Source organism: Drosophila elegans, unplaced genomic scaffold, assembly GCF_018152505.1.
Source record: "Drosophila elegans isolate 14027-0461.03 unplaced genomic scaffold, ASM1815250v1 contig_476, whole genome shotgun sequence".
Classification (NCBI taxonomy): Eukaryota; Metazoa; Arthropoda; class Insecta; order Diptera; family Drosophilidae; genus Drosophila; species Drosophila elegans.
The window spans coordinates 23,569,983-23,594,663 of record NW_024545863.1 but is presented as its reverse complement, the minus strand read 5'-3'; the positions used below and the strand labels follow the sequence as shown (position 1 = coordinate 23,594,663).

Genomic DNA, 24,681 nt, shown 5'->3' with positions numbered 1-24,681 from the left:
TCAATCGAAAATCTCTGCCTATGTAGAACACATCGGGAAGTGTCTGAGCAAAATTATTCTTTATTTGTTTTGGAAGTGTTACGTCCACACAACTGGTTCTCCGCTCCGCGCAAACAAAATTACTTCCTTTGACATTTGTCCTGTTTTCGTTGTTTTCACAACCGTTTCGGTTCATTTGTCTGTGAGTTTCTGAAAGTCGTCGTCCAATCCGTAAAAATGTCCGGCGATTGCAACACGTATTGCCCCACTGCCTGTGATCCGTGCCAGGCCCCCACGGACTTCTCACCCTGTCCGCCGAACTCGACGTGTCCGCCGTGCGATTGCGGCGACTATGCCGGATGTTGCTACCAGCAGCCGGCTCGCACCATGCCCATCCTGCCCAAGTCGCACTTCATGCGCTCCACGGCCCCGCTGGACACGGACACCATCTATCGGCGTTCGTTTTACGCCAACTGTGGCGACAACATCAGGGCCCGGCCCGTGATGCCGTGCTCCCAGATCCGGGCCTCCACGGCGCCGCTGGAGAAGTGCACCATCCAGAAGCTGTCCTACATGCCGCCGTGTCCGGTGAAGCGGACGCCACCCATCGTCCCCATGGAGAGCGGTCTGCGCTTCGAGGGACCCATCTACGCGATGACCTCGCAGAAGCACGACTACGTGCCCAAGGGGATCGTGAAGCGGGACCCGATTGTGCCGCGGGTGGCCATCTGCACGTCGAACGCGCCCATGGAGCGCTGCACCATCCAGAAGCTGAGCTACATGCCCATCGATGTCTGCCAGAATCCGCCGCCGAAGGCCATGATCCAGGGCTCGCACTACTGCAAGCCGGCGGGACCCATGGAGCGCTGCACCATCCAGAAGCTGTCCTACATGCCGGTCTGCCTGCCGGCCAAGGAGCCCACTCCTTGGGCCGACAAGATCCGCTGTGCGCCGCCGCGCTACTCGAATGTCTGCACCACCTACAACCTGAGCTACATGCCCAACTGTAACGAGGCGCGCACCGCTCCGGTGACGCCGCTGACCACGCTGCGCTTCTGCGGCAACGACTCCGGCTCCGGGAGCACGGTCTACAAGCTCAGCTACATGCCAGTCGATGCCTCCCGGACCAAGCCGGCGCCCGTTTTGCCTAGAGACACCTTCTGCCGGCCCAGTGGACCGCTCGAGAAGTGTACCATTCAAAAGGTAATGTCTAGTTATTACGAAAAACACCCTCTGCGAGAATATCTGCCTAGATTTCTAGGGAAATTCCGAATTCTTAGTGTTCTGCTTATTAATTTCATAAATGGGGTTTCATACATATGTATATGTATTTACTGAGAAAACGTATGGCACTTTTCCGATTAAATCTTACTTTTGGGTATAGTTTATTTTATAATTAAGTCATGTAAAATAGGTATTTTAGTTTTGCTTACCTTATCCATACCTCCGCCTTCAGCTATCCTATCAGCCGAACTGCACAGAGCGTACTCCTCCCATTCGGCCAATGGAGAATGGACTGCGATTCGATGGGCCCATGTACGCGATGACCACTCAGAAGCACGACTTTGTGGCCAAACCGCACGTGAGGCGGGCCCCGATCATGCCGAGGACCGCTTTCTGCCGACCCAGCGGAGCCATGGAGCGCTGCACGGTGAACAAGCTGTCGTACATGCCGGTGGACGTCACCTGCTTCCCACGGGCCGAGTCCGTCCGTCCGCGACAGGGCTTCTGCCGGAACGAGGGACCCATGGAGAAGTGCACCACGTACAAGCTCAGCTATTTGCCGAACTGTGTGCCGCCCAAGGAGCCGCTGCCCTGGGCCAGATACTCATCCTACTGCCGGCCAACCGGACCCATCGAGAAGTGTACCATCCAGAAGCTTAGCTACGGCCCACCGGGTGCCTTCCAACGTTGTGGCGGTATGTTTTAACCTAATTTAGGTATTTAAGCAATTGAAAAATGATCACTGAACTTCTACAGGTCCTTGTGGAACTGGTGGCGGGGATGGCACCTTCCCGAAGGCCGGCATTTGTTAAGCTGGAAATACATGTCGATTGATCTTTAAGTGCGCTTCTCCCAAGCTCATCCCGCTTTCCTTGTTTAATGTTATACCAAAATCTTCCAGTCCAAGTCCTATTTTATTCTTACTTTGTTTTAAAGGCCCACTGGGGAATGCACTTTCGGAACTGTCTCTATTAACGCAGTACCACCATCCGTTTTATTTGCTCCGTACTCCACTTATCCTTTGCCAGTCTTATTTGTATATACAGAAAATTGCAAGTGCTGTGCTTACGAAATATTATTGTAATTCCTCATTGTAAAATTAAAGTATGTTTCCAGAAATATAGTAAATCATAAAATAACTAGGATTGTTTAATTGGATTTGTACAAATATAGGTAATCTTCGTCTCAAACCATTTGGATCTGCAGCCTCCGTTTGCTGGCCTCTCTCCGCTTCTTCTCCCGTTTCTTGCGGGTCTGTGTGGCCTCCCGGAAGAGCTGGACACCGTCGCGCTGCTCCACTTCGGTTTGCAGCAGGGCCAAGCCATGCAGGTTCCAGCCCAAGACATCTCTCAGCTGGCCGACGTCCCGTTTGAGCATCGAGAGCAGTTTAACCAGCAGAGGCTTCATGCTCTTGGCCGCCGAGATGGGCTTCATGTGCACCTTGAACAGGAAGATGGTGACGCGGCAGAGCAACTCCAGTTGATCGGGCCGCTGGGTCAGTAGAGTGGGCAGGCGCTCAAGAACTTCGCACACAGTGGAGAAGGGCAGCAGGAGCAGGGCCTCCTCCAGATCAGAGGCACGTATCCGCATAAGGGTGCTGACCAAAAAGTCTACGGGATTCTTCACCTGCAGTGCCTGCATTAGAGGATGTAATTCCGGCTTCTCTTCCGCTTCCAACTCGAACTGTTTCGATATCTCCAGGCACTCAAGGATGGACTCAGCAGACTGCTCGGAGCCAACCGTTTTTCGGGAGGGCATCTTGAGTCCAGGCAGAAGGGGCACTGTGTTATCCTCCCCCGTGGCCAGCTGTTCGTTCTCCATTTGCTCACGCTCCTCTTCCTGCACATCCTTCAGCACAATAGTCTCGTCCGTGCGCTCGTACATCCTAAGAGTTCGATCCGAGCCGCAGGTGACCAGGTACCGACCGTTTGGAGACACGGACAGACAATACGCCTCGCCTATGTGTCCGGGCAGGGTAAGGATCTTCTCGAAGTTGTCGCCATCCCACTGCTTGACCTTGCCATCCTTGCCGCAAGTAAAGAACATGTGCGTCCTGGGTATGAACTGTACACTCATCACCGAATCATCATGGGCGAAGATCGACCGATGGCAGTCTCCGAAGTTCAAGCCCCACACTTTTACGTTACGATCTGCCGATCCGGTCACAATAAGGTTCGAGTCGTAGGAGATGTCCAGGCAGAGCACGGGTAACTTGTGGCCATACAGAGAGAGGTAGAACTTGAATGTGTCCAGGAAAAAGACTTTGACGGTGGCGTCCAATAAACCCACAGCCAGGTACTTCATGTCCGGACTTACGCCCACGCAGAGCACGGTCTCCTCCAGCTTCAGCGTGTTCTTGTGGAGCAGCGATAGAACTTTGGTCTGAGCAGCGCCTTCGCCGGCATCGATCAGTTCGAATGTCCAGATCTTAAGCGTAGAATCGCCGCTGCCAGTGATGCAGCCCTTCTGATCGGGCAGCATTGCAATGGACCACAGTTCGCTTTCGTGGGCCGGGATCTCCTCCACAATATCAGCCGCAGCAACATCCACAATCAGAAGTTTGCCGCTCTTCATGCCCAAGAGGACGTAGTGATCGCCGGGAACAAACTTCGAGCAGAGAATGTAATCCGTTGGCACAGTTCGCAGGCACTGCATGGCATCCCGATCCCAGAACTTGAAGGACTCCCCTGCACCAGATCCCACGGCCAGGGAGTCGTTGCTAAAGCACACGGATCGCACTTCCGACTGGTGGCCCAGCCGCGTGAGTGACCTCAGCAGCTTTACACTGGGATCGGCTGCCTTGCGCGTCTTGATAGACGCTTCCAGGGAGTACAGCGCCATGCTGTTGTTGGCCAGACTGACCAGGACGCGCAGCTCCTGGTTCTGGCCCAAGACCACATCGATGGACTTGATCTTTTGCTTGACTCGGATGCTCTCCAGTCGCTTGATTTCATCGCTCAACGACTGTTCCGTTGTCAACTTGGCCTCGTCCGAACCATCCTCTCCGGCGGTTTTTTTCTCCTTCTTGAGGCGCTTGGCCAGACTTTTCTTCACCTCCTCCGGCGTGCAGATGTAAAAGTTCTCGATTAAATCGTTGGTGCCGTGGCAGCTGAGCACCCGTTCACTGGGATCGGTCACCAGGTTGACGGTGCGACCCTTTCCAGCCCGCTGAATGGTGCCGCAGTTGCTCACGCTAACCGGACTTATGGTGTCTTCGTCTTCAATGGTCAGGCCCTCGACGGCCGACTCCAGGGTGCCGGTGACGGCTCCGTCGTGCTTCCTCAGGCGGTACACATTCATGCCGCTCTCGCCGGCTCCAGCTATCATCAGATCCCCAATGAAGGCCAGTGCCCAGACCTCGGTGCGGTTGTCCACGATGGTTTTAAAGCAGAACTGCGTCTCCAGGTTCCAGAACTTGATCTGGGTGTCCTTCGAGCAGCTGACCACGATGCTTTCGTCCACCAGGCGCTGCAGGAAGTGGGCGTCCGTGATGGCGGCATTGTGCCCACTCAAACGGGCCCTGCCCGCCTGCTCCACCACGTCAACGACCACCAGTTCGGTGTCCAATCCTCCGCTGACCAGGCGCATGCCCTGCATATCGTATCGGAGGATGCTGACGGCGTTCTTGTGCAGCGCCAGCGAACAGATAGGATCGTAGTACCTGTCTGAGCTAAGATCAAAGATCTGGACCATGCCATCCGCATAGCCCACGGCTATGTGCAGGTGATCTGGGGAAACCCTTAGGCAGGTGACCTCGAACTTCTCGCGGCGAAGCGTCAGCTTGCGATCTCCCATTCTGAGGGTTAATAAATATTAGTTTAAGTAATATAAAGGAAATTTAAAAACTGCAAAACCCACCTCAAATCCCAAATGATCACATTCTCTGCTGCCGGAGCGGCCACATATCGGCCCTCCGTCTTGTCCACAATGGCAAAGTTCACATTGGCGCGCCCGGAGGTGATTATATTAAAGCTGTCTATAGCCCGATATGCCAAATATTGCTTGGTTAAACCCATTACAGCATTAAAAACACACAACTAAATCAAAATCAACAGCAAGCGCGTTTCACGTGTTTAGAGATGGAACAAAATCGATATTGTTTCGATATGCTTCCGTAAATAAGTCAACATCGACAGTATCGAAGTAGTTGGCAACGCGACTGTCTACCAATTAGTCGGGCAACGCCAAATAAATTCCGTTAAGCGCCTGCGCTTTTGAAATTCGGAACCTTAACAAACCCACCCCAAACCCATTGAGATAGCTCTGATATTAGCCTGCTAAAGCTGCAGTTTTTGCACAAATAGTTGATAAAGAAAAGATTCAAAATGTCTGCTTATCCCAGTGCTTCCGCCTCCCAATCGACAGGTACAACACATGGAGTTAAACTCATTAACTGTCATTCAAACAATCAATGATTAAAATAACTTAGGAACTACGGATCTGGACACAGAATCCGTGGAAGTTCTGCGGGAGCGTCTGAGCACCATGAAGCGTCTGATGGCCGAGCGGACGTCCCAGCAGCAGAACAACCCGGCGACCACTGAGGAGATATTCTCCACCAAGCGCCACCGATCGGCGGGCATTATCGACGGCAACTTCCTGAGCATCGCCTTTGGTGGAGCTCTGCTGGTGATAATCACGGTTTCAGTGTACGCATTCTACAATCTCTACCATGCCATACTCAAGAAGTTCCCATCGCGTCACGAGGAGCTGTAAACGGGTGCCAAATTGGTCGGCTTTTTGGTTTTCCATATGAAATGTACGAGTCTCTGCATTTAATAATAAATTGTAGCTTGAATTTTAACTAGCAAAAGGGAAGAAGTGAAAACACCTTAAGGCAACTGCTGTTTTGCATTCTGGTTAATTAACGCCATTTATTGGAGTTCAACTCAATACAAAAGTTAACATTTTCTTTACTTTTTATACATCCATCATTTTGGTTCGAATTAGATAATAACTAAATAGAGAGAACTGAATGCATGGACAGCAAAACAAAAAGAGGGCGTTTGGAATATGATACCGCTATGAAAAATCATCAAAATATAACACAGGTATATAATTAAAACAAGACATGAGACGAAATGCTGAGAAGGAACACTTGAGGGATGGAGCGCAGATTTCTCTGGAAAAAACTCTTGGGATTTGATTTGCTTACTCGCTAGCTACAATCGAAACTTTTTTACTCTGCCTTCGCTGCATATTGTTCAATTTTTCATTATTTCCTTTTGCCTTAAACATTAGTGCTAAACTCCTATTTTATATATATGAGCTGTAGATTTAATTAATATTTTGTATTTTTTGTTTGTTAATTCTTTCATTTAGTTGGATAAATTTGTTGGGTAAATAATAACTAATATCGACTTCATTTTCTTTGTTTGTTTTTTTTTAATTCAAATAATATTAGTTTATGTTTCGCATAGTTGCATAACTTGAACAGTGTATAACAGTTCCACTATTTCTTTTGTATAATCTTCTGTTTAAGGCGGCCATAAATCAAACAATTTGAATTTGTAAACTTACTTGAGTTGCCAAGTTAAGAAATTTAAGGGGATATTAAACATTAAAGTGGCTAAAAATCAACTGATACGTTTTGGTTACTGTGGTCTTATGTGTCTTCGCTATTTTGCTGTCGCTGCGCCGCTTGCGGATGCTGGTTACATTGGTTGGATTGGATTGGATGGTGGCTTGGACCTCGAACAGGACTTGCTCGGGGCTATTTGCTTTCTGCTTTTTACAATTGGTTAAATTCCCTACTATTCTCGAACTGACTCTGCTGCTGGTGCTGCCGAGGCGGACGTTCCCGCCGCTCCCGCCATCGTCGTCCCTCCCGGCGCCACTTTGTTTCTTGTTAATCAGATGTTGTCCACGGAGTCGGCATCGTCCTCCGAGCTGATCTCATCGCCGAACTCGATGTCCTCGTCGAAGCCATCCTCCACGAATGTGACCGTCTCGTTGATGCGCACCGACTCGGGGAACTCGCCGTACGTCTTCAGGTTCCTGGCCTCGTCCGGAGTGTACTTTAGGATCACATCGGCTTTTGAGTCCTGGTAGTCACGCAATCCCACCAATATGATGTCGCCCTGGTTAATCCACACCTGAAAGAGCAAACGAAATCCGCAATCAAACATTTGTTATCTGCAGGTTTTGGGAAAGGCCACGAATCCCATTCTTTGCGTTATGAGTAATTCTTTGGGGAAAAAGCAAACTCAATTTTTCAGCTTGTATTCTGTGTAACAGATAAAAGATAACTGATCTATGGCGTACAGCGACTCCGTTCCGAGAATTTCACAAATGAGCGCAACGAATCGCCATGCTAAGTGACCTTGGGAAATGTGTGGCAAACAAGAAAGTTCTATTCTAAAAGAAAGATGGTAACTTCTTTGGCAATTTCGCAAGGAGAGCTCACGTGAGTTGAGGAGTAGCTAGCTTCTCGAGGAGGCTCCCAATCAGTAACCAAAAAAAAAATACATTAGGCATTGATAAACTTAGATTAGAACGGCTAGCTGACCGCAAGACCGTCCGAAACGAGTACGGAGTCACATAGAGAAGATAATTGGCAACATGAATGGTTTGCCAGGCACTGGCTGATTCCACGAAAGACTAAGAACTTGTGATACCGACGAGATTAGACACTTTGAGTTATCTTAAATCACGACCAATCACGAGCTAACCGAATTTTGGTACTGATGGTGATAAGAAATTCTTTCCGCAATATAAATAACAAGCCTCTTGATCGAACATTTTCCTAATCAGATGCGAAACACCAAGGAGGCCTGACAACAGATTGAGATATCTCCAATGTGACGACAAGGGAAAATTGGACAAGTAGGAAGTGTAATATGCAGTTAACTAACTTAGGTGTCGATGAGAAAATCCCCTGCAATAGGATCTTACTCAACTGGCACAGGCAATGTCAATGACCTAGGACAAGTTGCACTTGTCGAGTGATTCAAAGCCCATTCATAAATTCACTTCCTAAAGTTACTTCCTGTCAGTAGCACTACGTCTAGGTGAGTGCAATATAAATTCCTATGTCATGCCTAAATGACATATGTATATATAGAATCCGTTGACCACCTAAAGATCGATAAGCGACGATACCAGGGAGGGGGCTTTAAAAATAATTAAACGGAATCGAAGCCACTGTCGAATAATTCCCGCATTACGTATGCGCTGGAAATAAACAACTGCTTGCGGCCCTGCGTGAACTTTGGAGTATTTATCATCCATAAAAATTAAATAGATGGCGTCGCGCCGCTCTTCCATCCTGCTATCTGTTAGAGTATTCCCTGTCGCGGAAAACCAACACGATAGATCATGCCAAATGCGAAGAATCGTGACTAAATGGAATCGAAATTGCCCTATTACGATGGCCAGCAGATAAGCGGACCCCTTTAGATGGGCACATTCCCCTAACCAAGAGCCAGCCAGCTGGCTGGGAAGCACCCAATTCCTCGACTGATTGCACGGCAGTGTGCCAATGAGTAAGTGAACGAGTGTGTGTGCTCTGTCAGAGGTTTGGCATTCGAGGCAGCAGGTCTCAATATACTATATATAGCCATAGACATCATTGAACTTCAGGTTGTAAAGCAGTTTGCACTGGTTTCAATTATGTTTGGGGTTTTTCATTAAAATAAGTAAATTTTCCTATATACTCCAATTAATTCAATTCATTATGAGTTTTTAATTTAAAAACTCCTATAAGTGTTATTACAGATAATACTTTCATGGGCTTAACCATTTTTTCGGCATTGACCACCCCGATTTTCTTGAGTCATAAAACAATTCCTACACTGAAAACACATACTAAATAATATGTTGAACGGATAAAATATTTCTTAATATTTAACAATTTCCAATTAAATTGATTTCAAACTGAGTTTTCAATAGACCTATTAGAATTCTCTTCCCACGCTTTTCTTATCTTTAAGCAAGTAAGCACTTGTCTTACATAATAAAAGCTAGTGGAGATTAGCATTGATTAGGAAGTCATCTCCCTGCGGAAGGGCATTCCTGAGCAAGACATACCCAATTTCTTAGCCATAGCAATACAATTGGCACTCGCCGAATTTCTGCTATCTCAACTCGTCACTGATAGCGAACCATATTTGGGGGGCCTCGCGCTCCCGCATTCTGGGCGATAAGAAGCCACCAACCAACCACAACTTGGGGAGGGAGACTCTCTCTGGAGTGCCTTTCCCTATAAATGCAGCCCCTAATCGGCGGCGGCGGGCAAATCTAAAATCGCCAGCAAGCAAGAAACACCTGAGCAATAGAAAGACACGGCAAAACCGGGCCGCATAAAGTGAATTCCATGCCAAAGCGAAACGGAATACAAGTGAAGTGCTATCGATACGCCAGAACAAGGGTGAAAAGCTAAGACAGTCGCGTCCCGTATCCCCAAACGAGTCGCGCCTTCGCAACCAACACCCAAAACCGTCAAAATTACCTACTACTACTCGACGAATTCGTGCGGCGCGTGCAACCAGAGTGAGGACATCATGCTCTTATCCTACCGATGCATCTACTCGGTCCTGCTGTCCACCATAGCCAGCATTATGGTGGTGCTCAGCTCGGCCTCCTCCGGCTCCCTGCAGCTGCCCACCGTGCGCAAGTGCGGCGGCGGCTCCACCGGGGCAGCCCACACCATGGCCATGAATTTGGCGGCCTACGGGCTGCTGGAGAACCGGATTAGCACTCTGGAAGCACCGCGACAAACGCACTGGAGCAAGAAGTTCCTGGCCAAGCGGGAGGCGACTCCCCATTCAGCACCGTACGTGGTCAGCATCCAGATGATGACACCCGACCAGGGCCTGGTCCACTACTGTGCCGGCACCGTCATCAACGAGCACTGGATCCTGACGGCGGCCCACTGCCTCAGTTCACCGCAGGCGGTGGAGAACTCCGTCATTGTGGCAGGCAGCCACGACATCCACGACCAGAAGGGCGAGGCGTCCAACATCCAGATGCGACACATCGACTACTACGTGCGCCACGAGCTCTATCTCGGCGGCGTGAATCCCTACGACATTGCCCTGATCTACACCAAAACGCCGCTGGTCTTCGACTCGTATGTCCAGCCAGCAACGCTGCCGGCGCAGGATGCCCAGCCGGACGGCTATGGCACTCTTTACGGCTGGGGCAATGTGTCCATGACGGCAGTGCCCAACTATCCGCACCGCCTGCAGGAGGCCAATATGCCCATCCTGGACATGGAGCTGTGCGAGCAGATCCTCGCCCGCTCCGGACTGCAACTGCACGAGACCAACCTGTGCACTGGCCCACTGACCGGCGGCGTTAGCATCTGCACCGCTGACTCCGGCGGACCGCTGATCCAGCAGTGCTGCGAGGAGCACTTCGAGCAGGCCAACATCGTCATCGGCATCGTGTCGTGGGGCAAAATGCCCTGCGGCCAGAAGAACGCCCCCTCGGTCTTTGTCCGTGTCTCCGCCTTCACGGAGTGGATCAACCAGGTCATCAGCACGGCCACCCAGATCATGTAAGATGATCATCGGAAAGACAGGACTGTGCAAGATCCACCCCTCGCCCCCCACATGAGCTCGAATGTCAAAATATCGAAAAATTAAATATATAAAAAATAATCACTAAAAATGGAAAACAAAAACCCAAAAAAAAATGTAGATTCTCTAGATAATCTCATTAGGCAAATAAGGATGAACAAGCATACTGCCATGGTTCTTGCACTTTAAGACTTAGTTTAAGCACACAAAAACATGAATAAAATTGTGAACATTTAAATAGAACAAAAACCTGTTGTCTTTTTATTTTTAGCTAATCTTATTAAACAAATAGGAAGAAAAATAAAATAACTATGACCCAATTTGCGATATTTCACATGAAAGAAAAAACAACTATCTTAATTAAGATCCACAAGATCTTTAAATAGGGATTTAATCAAATTGCGCAGGTTTTTTTTTACAAAAGTGCGTACGCACTTTCTTTTCACTTTAGCGCTAGTCTAAGGTAATTGTGAAATAAATTGAGGCCCTAGGACAGATAAGAATTCGCGATATATTCCGATTCTGTTGCTGGGCGGGGAGCAGGTGGAGTTTTGGGGGCAAAAACACAACCAACTGGCGACTTTCCACGCATTAGTCATGCTCCCGAGCAGCGTCTGGTCAAAAAAAATGGGAATTGAGAGCATGTTACGACTGTCAGATAAGGATCTACGGGTAGATTAGCAGAAAGCTCGTAAAGACCGCTTAATTGGGGACATCAGGTGACTACCGGATGATTGACAGCCATTTGAGGGCAGCCTGCGCGAAAATATGGATATGGCACTGTTTACTGCCATCAAAATTGGGTCTAGACATCTGAAAGAACAAGCTCGTTGAACTTTGAGTCCTACTGTTGCACTTTGAGCACCCAAGAACTGAGTAATTGGGGAGCAGCACGGTGTAATTCCGCATTTCCAGGAATTATCAATTATTCAAGTTGACAGATGGCCCAGATAGTTTGGGTGAAGCACCAAAAACACCCATAATGTATGCAAATCTAATTGTCTGGTCAAATCAATTACCTGGTGTTTTCGTTGGTAAACATAATAAAGATAAGTAATAAAACTAATTAATTATATTTTTTTTTAATTTTTAATCCCTGTCTTTTTTCTATTGTAATGCGTCAGCCTTATTTACATTTGGTTGTGTTTATTTCCTGGTTGTAATACAAAAGTTATATTTTTCTCTTATGGAATTTTTGAGTATCAACACATATATATTAAAATCTTAAGAACATAAAACTACCAGTGCAAGCGCCAATAAATTCCTTAGGCTTGAAAGAATCAGCTCCAAATTAGTGGTAATCGAGCCACATGCACGGGTTGCATCCCCCACTAACAGCCAGGACTTATATAACCATTCAATATGTGATCATGTGAGATTACAAATCCATTTATGGATATTAAGAAGCAAACTTAAAACAGAAAATTGCGTCGTACTTGCCCATAAATTAGAAATTCGTTTTCTTTCAATGCCTCGGACATGATTTTCAACGTTTGATAAGATAAATGCCACCACCCCCTTGACCAAATTCGATCAAAGAATAATTGCAAAGTCAGGATGTTGTATGAGGTTAATTTAATGGCGCAGCACGTGTTTTTTACTTGTTGAAATTCTTTCACCTGGTTTATTTGAAATTGCCTTTGAAAACAGAGACAATAGCGGAACCGTACTATCATTTAAAGGGCAACTTTATATTGTATTATAACAAATATCAAAAAATTTAAATAAAATAAAAAGTTGAACATCTAGTGTCCGAAATAGATCACCAAGTCCAAAAATAGATCACCATCTGTTTTTTTATTTTTGCAAGGCAAACTTCGGTTTCGATCATTTTATTTGCATTTACGTTGCCTATATCTAGCAATTAACCTGAGACATGATTTTCAGTGTCGGGGAAATTTTTCGGTTGCATCGCTTTGTTTATAATTTTGTCGGTTGATTTGTTCGCTTCGATTGGACTCCACGCCTGGTCTTGTACATTTACTTGACACCCACTAGGCGTCACAAGTAACGCCGCGAGTCTTGACGTAGTCGATTTGAAATCTTATTTATTACGGGCGTCTTTAGCCGGGTGAAGCACCATCCCAATATGACATGTTCTCATACCTTACGGAAGAATTTATCTAATCGGTTTATGGAAGAGCACGACCAGGGCTAACTCAGGTAATCGATAAGGAGAAACTGCAACTGCAGACCTTCTTTTCCTAATCCGAAGCCTAGAGAAAAGAGGGATATGTGGGTGTTCTTTCAGTTAGCTACTCCAGGTAACCGAAGTTACAATCAAATTTAAGGCGTATACATAAAAAAATTAGCATCTATGTACAGTATACGATTTTACTGATATTTTTGCAACTTTTTCGCACAAAACCTATCCGTTCTTATGAAAATACTGAACCATAATATTTCGAATTTAATTTGATTTGATAAATTTAACTGTTGTGGTTTTTAAAATATAAAGTTACTTTTTTGGAATGTTTTCGTAAGACCCACATATTTGAATTAAAATATTGGTGACAACAGATAAATTTAAGACGGTCAACATAAGAATTATACTTCAGGGTAATTTTTTCTTCAGAACAACAGAAAGGATTATACGTGGATCTCACTTTTTGAATGGATTTTATATAATTATAAGTTTTTACAGGAAAATATTTTAGAAACTAAATAAAAGAGCCCCTGTATTTGCAATGTTACTTTTTTGGAATGTTTTCGTAAGACCCACATATATGAATTAAAATATTGGTGACAACAGATAAATTTAAGACGGTCAACATAAGAATTTTACTTCAGGGTAATTTTTTCTTCAGAACAACAGAAAGGATTATACGTGGATCTCACTTTTTGAATGGATTTTATATAATTATAAGTTTTTACAGGAAAATATTTTAGAAACTAAATAAAAGAGCCCCTGTATTTGCAATGCTATGTTTTGACTTTTAATACATCTGTACATAGGCACTCGTGTATTATTAATCAGCTGCCCCTCCCATCTCGCCCACACGCCTTTGTTAATGCACTCGCACAAGGACGATGACTCCCACTCAATGGACCAGAATTCTCTTTACAATTTGCCAACAAAGAGAGAGGTAAATACGGTATTGAAAAACCAAAATTAGGGCCACAAAATTCGAAATAAATGGGGAATTGAAAAAACCCCAAATCACACTCACCCAAACTGCATTTTTTCGCAACAATAATATAAATACGTAGCATTGCTGACACTCAATGCCAGAGCGAGTGGGTTAAGAGAGGCACTTAAGGGAGAAGCCCCACTGTTAAGAGAACACCCCCCAACTTAAGAGAGAGGCAAAGAGCAGAGAAACTCACCTTCTTGCGAAGTTTCCCCCGAATGTGACACAGGCGTTTGACGCCATCGAAGCACATTGCCTCCAGGCGACCGTTGCCGAGCATCTTGGTCACCTGCGCGTACTCCTGCTGGTCCTCCTTGAAGATCAGTTCGCGCTTCTCGAACTCGTTCTCGTTCTTACCACGACGACGGTTCTTGCCACCTTTTCCTTTATTCTTGGGCATCTCTTTGCTGTTTGCTGCTGCGGCTGCTACTGTTGTTGCTGTCTGCGGAGGTGTTGTTGTAGACGCTGGTTCGGGAACAAAATGAAACCGTTATTCACCGACTGCACTAGGCGGGGATAAATGTTACGGGCAAAACTAGCACGATTGGGTGAATTTAGCCGTTCCAAACTTACAATTTAGTCAATGTAAATGTGACAATTTCGCCTCGCTAAAGTGAAAAGGACTAGTGATGGGCGGTTCCGCGCGGAACCAGTGGTTCTAACGGGCCTTATCGATAACTGCACTGGGTCTGGCAGCATTCTAGCGGAGACACGATCCGCAGGTAGTGGAGACTTACTCCGTAGAAAGCAGAAATGGCATTTTTAATCGTTTTGTGCGCGGTCACACTGGACCTAGAAAAATAAACGTTGGCGGAGGAATAAAGAACCCTTTATTTTGGCCAGGACCAGGATGCACCAGGCCTACAGCGTGCACTCAATCCTCAAGCAGGGCGTCCAGATAGAGTCCATTGCGGCGTATGGTGAGTGGGGTCCTGGAGTTTCGCGCCAGCATTGCTGTTACTCACCGGGCGCGTCATTCCAATTCCAGGCAACCATGTCATTCTGGGCACCCGCAGCGGGCAGCTCATCATGTACTCTGTGGACAAGGAGACCGGCGTGGACATGCGGATGTTCAACAAGAACTTCAGCCGGAAACCGATCACCCAAATGGAGGTGATTGCCGCGGAGAACCTGCTCTTCGTGCTCACTGACTACCAAGTGCAGGTATGCGACATAAGCCGGATCGAAAGCAACTTCGCCTTTATGCACAGTGCCCCAGATACAAAGGGTTGTACGTTGTTCACCATGGACGTTGACTCGCGAAAGTCCACCACCGGCGATGTAACCACCTTCATTCGGGTGTGTTGCGCCATTAAACGTCGCCTGGTGTTCTTCTTTTGGAAAAAGACCATGCTGGATTCCCTTAAGCTTAGCATCGAGCTAAGCGACGTGCCCCGCACGTTGTGCTGGGTGGATCATGCCGTTTGCGTGGGCTACAAAGACGAATATGTGATCTACGATGTAAGAGTGGCTCTCTATTAATGGGTACATTGTGTTTTAATGCCCGCATTTGGTTTTGTAGATATCCAGCACAACTCCCAAGAAGCATGATCTGTTCCTGACTTCCTCCAGTATCAGCAGGGATCCCTGCATCTGCCTCATCCGGAACAACATGCTGGGCATCTCCAAGGACAGTTACCTTGTCGTGGTTGATCCCAGTCGATATAAGGACACCGATGCAAACAACAGTTCTACTGACGTGCGACCGGGTGCCATGGAGAGCAATAGTTCCCTCACTCCGCTGCTATGGTCGAGTCCATTGCTAGATTTGGGTATGAACATCCTACTAGGAAGCCAACTCTGTTTTTTTTAAATTTTCCATTCCTTATAATATACTATCACTTACAGTATGGGATGAGCCATATGCCGTGGGTCGGGTCAACAATGCTATCGAGGTGCGCAGCCTGGTGGGCAAGGACACTCTGGTACAGAGCATTCCCGAACTGCAAAAGACCAAGTTCCTGGTCCATGCCGACAAGGGGATTATCTTTGCTGCCGCCACCTCAGAGCTTTGGTGCATCCGCCTAGTGGAAATTCCTATCCAGCGTCAGCAGTTGCTTCAGCAAAAGAAATTCCAACTGGCCATTGAGCTGACGGTGAGTAGACAGATGCGTCCTGCTAAACGAAGAAATTAACACATTATAATCTAAATTTTAAGCAAATATCCGATGAACCGGCCAAGGACAAAACCCAAACCATTCGCCAGATACACATGCTTTACGCCAAGGAGCTATTTACCAACAAGGAGTTCTCGGCGGCCATGAAGGAGTTCGAGAAGGCAGCCATAGACCCCTACGATGTAATAAGACTGTTTCCGAACTTAGTGCCTGAGGCGAAATCTGGCAGCGGGGATGCCGCCGTGCCCACTTCCAGTGCTCAGGCGCTGGAGGATAGCGACCTGGAGAACGCATACTTGGCACTGATCGAGTACCTGGCCCTGGCCCGCCAGCGGGAGGTGGTCAAGCTCCGCGACACCAAGAGTAGTTCAAAATCCCTGCTGGAGATTATAGATACCACGTTGCTTAAGTGCTACCTTCAGACGAACGACTCGCTGGTGGCGCCGCTCCTCCGACTCAACCAGTGTCACCTGGATGAGTCTGAGAAGACGCTAAAGAAGCACAACAAGATTTCGGAGCTGATCATCCTCTACCAGATGAAGGGCAAACACAAGGATGCCCTTAAATTGCTCCGAGAGCAGGCGAGCATCGAGGGATCGGTGCTGCAGGGTCGAAAGCGAACAATACGCTATTTGCAGGAACTGGGAACTGATCATCTGCCGCTGATCTTCGAGTTCGCTGATTGGGTGCTGAATGAAAATCCTGAGGAGGGGCTGTCCATTTTCACTGACGAACTCATCGAGGTGGAGTCACTGCCGCGAGCCAAAGTCCTTGACTTTCTGATAAGCAAGCACAAGACACTGGTTACTCCCTATTTAGAGCACCTTATTACAGTGTGGAAGGACAGTAACACCCTGCTTCACAATGTGCTTATTAAGCAGTATCGCGAGCAGTATCAGCGACTTCTTGCGCAGCAGGATAAAGGGTGAGATTTATGTTGAGTCAAAAATGTTGATTATAATCGAATGCATTCTAGAGAGCAAGTTCCCGAACTAAGTCCACTTCGCGCCAAGCTCTACAAGATGCTGGATGAGTCTAATGACTACTCACCGGATCGCGTACTAGAGGAATTCCCCACCAACATGCTGCTGGAGGAGCGAGCCCTCATCCTGGGTCGGCTCAAGAAGCACGATAAGGTGCTGTCCATCTATATCCATGTGCTGGGCGATGTTGCCAAGGCAACGGCCTATGCGGAAGCTAACTTCAAAGAAGATGAGAACATATTCCACACTCTCATCAAGTGTATACTGATACCACCCACAGAGCCGCCCTATGAGGGCGTGGCCTTGCATCCAGATTTCGTTCAAGTCAACCGAGAGGTGGCCCTGGAACTGCTTAATGCCCACGCCACAAAAATCGATCCATTCGAGATCTTCGAGGTGATCTTAACATGCACTTCTTATTAATTGTAAAGGCTTAATTCAACCTTTTTCCGGCAGCATCTTCCCGATGACATGCCCATGCCCCAGTTGGAGAAATACTTGGAGAAGTCGATACGCAAGAAGCTGGCCGACAAGCACCAGATGCAGATGATGTGTGGCCTGCTGGAGTCGGAGGCCACGCGTCTGGAGTCAGCGGTGGAAGCGCAGCGGGGCATAAGTTTCGAGCTAAACGAGTTCAGCGTGTGTCCCGAGTGCAGGAAGCGCTTACCCAGCCAGTCTGCATTCGTGCGCTACCCAAACGGGCAGATCGTGCACCTATCCTGTCACGATCGCATAGCCAGGGCGGCAGCTCAGCAATAAAAATATTACTCTTTTGTGATAACTGATCAAAGTATAAATTGTGAATTAAATGTAATTATGTATATCTTTAATTAATTGATGTTACAGAAACAACAATTGAATTCTAAACATGTACTTTTCCGTTCTCATGTTTTTTATATTGGCTTTTATAAATTAAAAGTGACAGCAAGACACGCAGAGGTAAAGAAAACGCATATTGTACTTATTTATTTGGGTATATTTACAGAAAATTTTGCATTGCACTAGTGGGCATTTTAGGCCTCTTCGCTGCCATCCATGAGGCTATCGCCGTCGAGGGAGTCGTTGCAGATGGACAGATCCGATTCGGATTGAGCCCGACTCATCGACGGCATGGCGCCGGAAAGCGACAGCGAGTGTTTACTGTCCTCGTTATCCTCTTCCTGCAGGCTGGGAGAAGCTGCACTGCATCCGGTTGTGAGATCGGTGGACGCAGATTGAACTGCATTGACAGCCACCGACACCTGATTGCCCAGTATCGCCGTGCCCGGCAGCTGAGTCTGTCGTATGATGGCGAGTCGCTGCTGTGTGAGCTCCAGGTGGTGCTTGCGCCACTTGATCCGCCTGTTCTGGAACCACACCTTCACCTGCGCCTCCGTCAGCTTGAGTGTGTGGGCCAGGTAGAGCCGCTCTGGCCCAACCATGTACTGCTGCCTTTCAAACTCCGCCTCCAGGCACTCCAACTGCTCCGGCGTAAAGATTGTCCGGACGCGCTTGTTCTTCAGCGCGCTTTTCTTGTGCGAGTCTGGGGAATAGCAATAGGATTATGAGATTATGGCGCGTAAATGATTCTGATTTCTTAGAAGATTGTATTAAAATAAACTTAAGCTAGGGTCAGATAGACATATTAGTTGAATTAAATTATTTAAAACTTATTTTGAAACGAATTTAATTTTTTATACATTTTGAAATGCAACATGTCTGCTTTAAATATTTTTGTTTTTATTTAAAAGTGTCATTCATATATTTGGTATTTATCATTAAATACAATGTACAAATTTAAGTAATAACTTTGATGGTTTGTATTAAGATTTTCCGAGAACCTAAATTTTTAATTCTCTTTAAAGGGATTGGGATAATTGCCTGCCCTTAAAATAACTTACAAAAATTAAAAAGAAAATTTGTAATGCTGCAATATTAATCCTGTAAAGGCATGTAGAGTTCGATCTTTATCAGATCACTTTGTTTTATTTAATTGTTCGTCTATTTACGGGAATTACAGCTATGAGAATAACACCGAAAAATCTGTTTTGCCATAAGGTATATTTGGTTGTACTTCTACCATAAAAAAAAGTCAAGTATTTCTTACCTAAAAAATCTTAGCATTCAATATGCATTAAACTAAAGTCATACTTCTTACCCGACTTGAGTTTCTCGCGCTGAAAGCTCAGCGTGGCCTGCTGCTGGGCGTGGTGTTGCTGGTGAAGCTGTTGTAGGCTCTGCAGGGCGGAGGGAGCTGCTCCCACGGCGGCGGCCACAGCAGCGAATCCCGACTGGTGAGGATGTGGATGCGGATGACCACCGTGCAGGTAACGTCCACTGCCGCCACCATTATCACAATTAAAGTTGTTTACACTCTGGCTGCTGCTGTTCTGGTTGCTGCTGCTGCTGTTGTTGTTGTTGTTGTTGCTCGTGTAGCACTTGTTGTTGTCGTCGCCGTTGTTGTTGTCGTGCAGGGACAGATTGATGGCATTGTTGTAGTCTTTTCGCTGGCTCTGCAGGCCCAAAATGGCGGCGATGGTAAAGGACTTGCCCACGTCAAGGGAGGAATGCGCCGCTGCCGCCTCGATGAGCTGCGCGTGCGACGTCGCAGTGGCTGCCGCCGCCAACTGTTCCCGGTGGTTGCTGTTGCTGCTGTGGCAGCTATTGTTGCTGCTACTGTTGCTGCTCGTGTTGCTGCTGCCGGTGGTGTTGTTGCTGCCTGTTGTCGGTGGGTGGTGGCAATCCTGTTGGGGGTGGTGTAGCTGCTGATAATGATGTTGCTGCTGCAGATGATTATGATGTTGCTGCTGGTGCTCAATTTGGTATGAACTCTGACCCGCCGAGACGGCGGCTGCCGCTGCAGCAGCCGCTGCCAGCGCCGCCGAGGGCAGCGCATGATGCGGTTGACCATGTGCCGGGATGCCCCCTCCCAAACTCCCCAGTCCGCCGACCCCTGACCCTCCGCCGCCACTGGCTTGTGTGTTATGCAATGCCAGGAAGTGCGACAAGGGATTTGCGTGATATTTGGAAGGATTCTGCAGCATGCTTAGGTATTTGCCACTGTCTCCAAGTTGTCGACTGCCCTTGGGCTCCGGGACTCGCTTTCTGCAAATGGGAGAAATGCCTCAGATTAATTGTTGAACAGTTGCTGAGTTGCAGCGGCTGCCAGGTGTCAACGACTCTGATTAAATCCACAATTAAGTGAAATGTGATCACGGCCTAGGGGAATTGCTCTACCATGAAGTGCTTGGTCAGCAGTCGTATGAGCTGGGACAATGAAACAACAACAGGTTAGGACAACGCCCCTCCCTGGCGCCTTTCCCTACGCGCAGCAAAGAAACCTGACAAAAATTTGACAAACTTTTCCTACTGTTTCAATAATTTATTAATAAGTTACGTTGCATGCTACATAAAAATATAATAGAAGTCTATCTCGTTCGACTAAGCTAAATATGTATATGTAAACCTGCCGGAATGAAAAAGTAATAATAAAGATTTAAAAATATTCATATATGGCCTGTGTTTATTTTTGAACTAGGTAATTTACTTATATATTCATAAGATGTTTCGATTTTGATTTGTTTTAATATAAAAATTTGACTTACAAGCTAAACTTATTTTAAGAAAATCCCAAAACTATGTTTCTCATATAAAAATCAGATTTAATAAATTCACTTAATAAAACAATATTTATCACACAAAAACAAGATTAAATAGTGAACTTTATATATTAAAGAAAAGCTCAAATAGGTGATGTTTATTCCCAGTGCACCAATTCCGTTTTGCACCCTCAGCCAGTGCATTAATTTGCTTAATTGCAAGTCCTCTCGCTCGCACGCATTCCCAGGTAAACCTGAATCTGTAGCAATGTGATAGCCTAATTGAGACTTTGTCACAGTTTGCTGCTTCATTGTGGTTGCTGCAATTGCTGCTGTTTATGTTGCCGATGAAGTTGCTTCTCCAGGTGCGTGAATCGTTCCAAATCCCAGCCATCCACTCAGTTGTCACCCATTGTTTGCGCTCTTGGCCAAATATGTGAATGTCTCAAGCAGCATTTAAGCTGATTTAACTAAAAAGCTGAAGCAAACGTCGTGTGCGTGCCAAATGAGCTTCATTAGAGAAATGCAAATTGGGTGTAACAAGTGGATTTCGCACACATTCCGGAATCAAATCTCTGGGACACAATCTAGCTGCATTATTTGTGCAGAAATTGTTCGTAAAGGTAAAAATTTGTATTATTCTATGGTTCTTTTTATAGCTCAGTAACATGACAGCAACCAAAATGACATTAATGTTTGATAAATAATCAATTTATAAATTGATTAATATTAATACCAATAAACAGTTTTCAACTTAAGAATTTATTAATTTATTAATTTTACAATTAAAAATTAACAATTAACAATTAAAAAATAAATAAATGTATTTGTCTTTAAGTATGTAACTGTTCAAATAACTTAAAAATGGAATGAACAACACGATACATTAATGTGGATTATTTTTTTTATCTCCACGAAGCAAGTAAGGCAACATTCATAAACGGTTCATATTATATTATGTGGTATGCATATTATCTTTATGGTTAAATTTTATATTCTACAAGAAATATTTGTCTTACTGATTATTTGCATAATTGTCCAAGCAGTATACGGAATCTTTTCTTTGAAACTAGAATGCCGTCGGTCTTTTGCTTTACACACAAAATTTATTTTTACAGCAACATGCACTAACCTTTTTAGCAATCGACTTTTAAGTGCATTCAATCCAATTTCAGTTGTGATCCGTATAAAAGGTAATCCCAATAAATCCAAAATTCAACTACGATTTTCGCTGACACTTCCGCAGAAAGAAAACAGTTTTTCCGACGGCACTGCAAAAAGTATTGCCTACAGTTATGCGCCTTACGGTCGGCTGTAACGGAAATCGCACTGGAAATCGAAGCGGTTAAACTTTTGATGACCGGAAACGAATGCGAACGCGAACGTGTTGCAAACTAAACTGAACAGAAAAGTTCGTGGCCGTAAAATTTTTACAATATTGGCAGCAGCCGACGCCGGCAGCGACGGCAGCCGGCAGCGACGTTGGCGTCGGCAGCGTTTCTTTGACGTAACTGTGTGGGTAAGTGAGCGATTCTTTTTGTGGGTGTTTGTGAGCTGCCGTTGTGATTTCTCCAGCCGCCTTTCCTTCTACATTTTTTGCTCTCAACTAGGGTTGTACAAGATTTTTTGTCATAAACAGAATAGTTTGGTATTAACAATACCCATTCAAATAATATATTTAGTATTTTTTTATTTTAAAAGTCAAAGCATTTAGGAAAATAAATATTAATTGCCGTTTGATTTTTTAGCATAGTTTAGTCAATGATATGATCGATTTCTATGCAGCATTTCTGTAAAAAATAAGAAAAAACGGTTTAATAATTGTATTTTTCAAAGAGTATTCCTAAATCGTCCCCTTTTTATACCCTTGCAGAGGGTATTATAATTTCAGTCAGAAGTTTGCAACGCAGTGAAGGAGACATCTCCGACCCTATAAAGTATATATATTCTTGATCAGCATCACTAGTAGAGTCGATCTAGCCATGTCCGTCTGTCCGTCCGTCTGTCCGTCTGTCCGTCCGTCTGTCCGTCTGTCCGTCTGTCCGTCCGTTTATATGCAAACTAGTCTCTCAGTTTTAAAGCTATCTGCATGAAACTTTCCCAAAAGTTGTCTTTCTATTGCAGGTAGTATATAAGTCGGAACGAGCCGGATCGGACGACTATAGCATATAGCTCCCATAGGAACAATCGGAAAAATAAATGAAAAAAAATTATAACTTTGCTGTTTTTTAATTTTTTGTTTAGTTCTTCGACGTTTAGTAATGGTTAAATATTTCTGATTTACGGTTTAAATTTCATCATAATCGGACGACTATAGCATATAGCTCCCATAGGAACAATCGGAAAAATAAATGAAAAAAATTATAACTTTTCTGTTTTCTAATTTTTTGTTTAGCCCTTCGACATTTAGTAATGGTAAAATATTTCCGATTTACGGTTTAAATTATATCAAAATCGGACGACTATAGCATATAGCTCCCATAGGAACAATCGGAAAAATAAATGAAAAAAATTATAACTTTTTTGTTTTTTAATTTTTTGTTCAGTTCTTCGACATATAGCAATGGTTAAATATTTCAGAATTATGGTTTAAATTTTATCAAAATCGGATAGAAATAATAAAAATATATAAAATAACTATCAAATAATTGAGTTGCTAATCATCATAGCTTCAATGTTTTTAAACATATACGCAGTAAATCATAATTTTAATGTTTTCAAAAATGTTAAATTCTTGCAATAGCTGCAAGGGTATATGAACTTCGGCTTGCCGAAGTTTGCTTTCTTTCTTGTTTTGTTTCCTTTATAACAAATCTTACTCCTAGGGAAATAATATTATGTTAAGGTACTTGTGGTCAAAGGTAAACTTAATTATTTTGATCTATTTTTATATATATATATATATATATAAATGAACGTTTCGCGGATAATTATAATAATAACAAGTGACAACCCTGCTCTCAACCTAAAGCAGAGCTGCGAAAAAAAAAGAAAATAAGAAAGGAAAAAAAATGAGATGAAGCAGAGGTATAATTACATCGTCAACCGAAGCCTTGTCATCATCATCGTTATCATTCAGAAGCAACCACCAGGCAGTTACATAAAAAAAAATCACCCACCACCCAAACCACCCACCTATCAGAGCAACCTTGCCCACACTCATTCGGTTCGGTTTCGAGGGCGAGTGTATGAAAACTTATTGAAATTATGATATAAATGGGTAATTGGCTGACTTGCTCCGTCTCCCTTGCTCATGGAAAAATGGGCGGAACCAAAAGCAGCGGAAAAATAAATAACAAACAATATGGCGGCGCTGGATTAATAATCTTTTGTAAAAAGTCCCTGGGAAAGAGTGATGTGGGGACAGACATAATTAATGAAGCAATAAGCGATGAAAATACATCGTGGATACACAATAATAAAAGTTGAATATTAAGATTTAATAAAATGATGTAACGGTAATGCAAAAAATTTAAAAGCCATATTTTTTCTAATATTTTTTTAAACATAAGAGTTTTTTTCAGTCAAATTGGTAATACGCCAGCTTAAAAGAATTATTAAAAAAAAAATTCGAAAAAGTTCCTTTTTAACAAATGTTGTGTATAAAATGCAGCTTTGAATTTTGTAGAATTGCAACGCAGTCCTTTGGAACTTAATAAAACAAATCTGAGTATATCCATTCCTGTTAGTGAAAAATATAAATTACCTAGCTGTTTGTTTTTAAAATACAAACAAAATCTGATTAAGCAAACCAGATTTATTGAGTTCTACTCACTTTTAGCCGAAATCGACCACCTAAGTAGTCAAACTAACTTGGCCACAGCGCAAACCCAAAACACAACCCCAATTAGCCACCCTTTTGCCTCACCCCATTTCTCGCCGGGCGGGTCTTCAATAAACTACACGGAATGCCAACGATCATTACGAGCGGACATAGCGGACACAGAAAGACGAAGGAGGCGCCCCAATTAGCGTCCCATCAAAGTAAATCAATGCAAAAGAACGTTAAATGGAAAATCCTAAAAAAGAACAAAGCAAATGAATGATGCCGTACACAGAGGAAAATAAAATAAATGATTTTAACATATTTTTTAGCACAAAATAATTAATTTGAAAAATCTTTAAAGAATTATAAAATTGTATTTCTA

General features: G+C 44.8%; 7 protein-coding genes across 8 annotated transcripts; 4 read left to right on the top strand and 3 right to left on the bottom strand.

The window, feature by feature from the left end:
* Positions 1 to 4: 4 nt before the first annotated feature.
* LOC108136778 (stabilizer of axonemal microtubules 1) lies at positions 5 to 2,342 on the top strand. Its single transcript, XM_017258140.2, has 3 exons — positions 5 to 1,182; positions 1,436 to 1,898; positions 1,960 to 2,342. The coding sequence occupies exons 1-3, from the start codon at positions 217 to 219 to the stop codon at positions 2,013 to 2,015; spliced, it is 1,485 nt and encodes a 494-aa protein (XP_017113629.1). The 5' UTR covers positions 5 to 216; the 3' UTR covers positions 2,016 to 2,342.
* Positions 2,323 to 5,294, bottom strand: LOC108136776 (WD repeat-containing protein 3). The gene is made up of 2 exons (XM_017258137.2): positions 5,062 to 5,294; positions 2,323 to 4,999 (listed from the first exon to the last, which is right to left on the bottom strand). The coding sequence occupies exons 1-2, from the start codon at positions 5,217 to 5,219 to the stop codon at positions 2,389 to 2,391; spliced, it is 2,769 nt and encodes a 922-aa protein (XP_017113626.1). The 5' UTR covers positions 5,220 to 5,294; the 3' UTR covers positions 2,323 to 2,388.
* Positions 5,295 to 5,404: 110 nt separating this feature from the next.
* On the top strand, positions 5,405 to 6,007 carry LOC108136783. The gene is made up of 2 exons (XM_017258145.1): positions 5,405 to 5,568; positions 5,633 to 6,007. Exons 1-2 carry the CDS (start codon positions 5,529 to 5,531, stop codon positions 5,917 to 5,919), a joined length of 327 nt encoding a protein of 108 aa, XP_017113634.1. The 5' UTR covers positions 5,405 to 5,528; the 3' UTR covers positions 5,920 to 6,007.
* A 38-nt stretch (positions 6,008 to 6,045) lies between these two features.
* On the bottom strand, positions 6,046 to 14,522 carry LOC108136781 (eukaryotic translation initiation factor 1A, X-chromosomal). The gene is made up of 3 exons (XM_017258143.2): positions 14,429 to 14,522; positions 14,052 to 14,320; positions 6,046 to 7,298 (listed from the first exon to the last, which is right to left on the bottom strand). Exons 2-3 carry the CDS (start codon positions 14,253 to 14,255, stop codon positions 7,056 to 7,058), a joined length of 447 nt encoding a protein of 148 aa, XP_017113632.1. The 5' UTR covers positions 14,256 to 14,320; positions 14,429 to 14,522; the 3' UTR covers positions 6,046 to 7,055.
* On the top strand, positions 9,429 to 10,967 carry LOC108136780 (transmembrane protease serine 9). Its single transcript, XM_017258142.2, has one exon. It carries the CDS (start codon positions 9,705 to 9,707, stop codon positions 10,704 to 10,706), a length of 1,002 nt encoding a protein of 333 aa, XP_017113631.1. The 5' UTR covers positions 9,429 to 9,704; the 3' UTR covers positions 10,707 to 10,967.
* Positions 14,523 to 14,621: 99 nt separating the features above from the next.
* Positions 14,622 to 17,904, top strand: LOC108136950 (vam6/Vps39-like protein). The gene is made up of 7 exons (XM_017258432.2): positions 14,622 to 14,775; positions 14,844 to 15,316; positions 15,378 to 15,627; positions 15,704 to 15,951; positions 16,014 to 16,897; positions 16,949 to 17,351; positions 17,412 to 17,904. Exons 1-7 carry the CDS (start codon positions 14,706 to 14,708, stop codon positions 17,712 to 17,714), a joined length of 2,631 nt encoding a protein of 876 aa, XP_017113921.1. The 5' UTR covers positions 14,622 to 14,705; the 3' UTR covers positions 17,715 to 17,904.
* A 48-nt stretch (positions 17,905 to 17,952) lies between these two features.
* LOC108136951 (homeobox protein Nkx-6.1) lies at positions 17,953 to 21,911 on the bottom strand. Of its 2 annotated transcripts, XM_017258434.2 has the most exons (4): positions 21,666 to 21,911; positions 21,553 to 21,602; positions 19,093 to 20,039; positions 17,953 to 18,477 (listed from the first exon to the last, which is right to left on the bottom strand). In XM_017258434.2, exons 3-4 carry the CDS (start codon positions 19,976 to 19,978, stop codon positions 17,969 to 17,971), a joined length of 1,395 nt encoding a protein of 464 aa, XP_017113923.1. In that variant the 5' UTR covers positions 19,979 to 20,039; positions 21,553 to 21,602; positions 21,666 to 21,911; the 3' UTR covers positions 17,953 to 17,968. The 2 variants fall into 2 exon arrangements, with proteins under 2 accessions (XP_017113923.1, XP_017113922.1); XM_017258433.2 differs by lacking the exon at positions 21,553 to 21,602.
* Between the last annotated feature and the right edge of the window lie 2,770 nt (positions 21,912 to 24,681).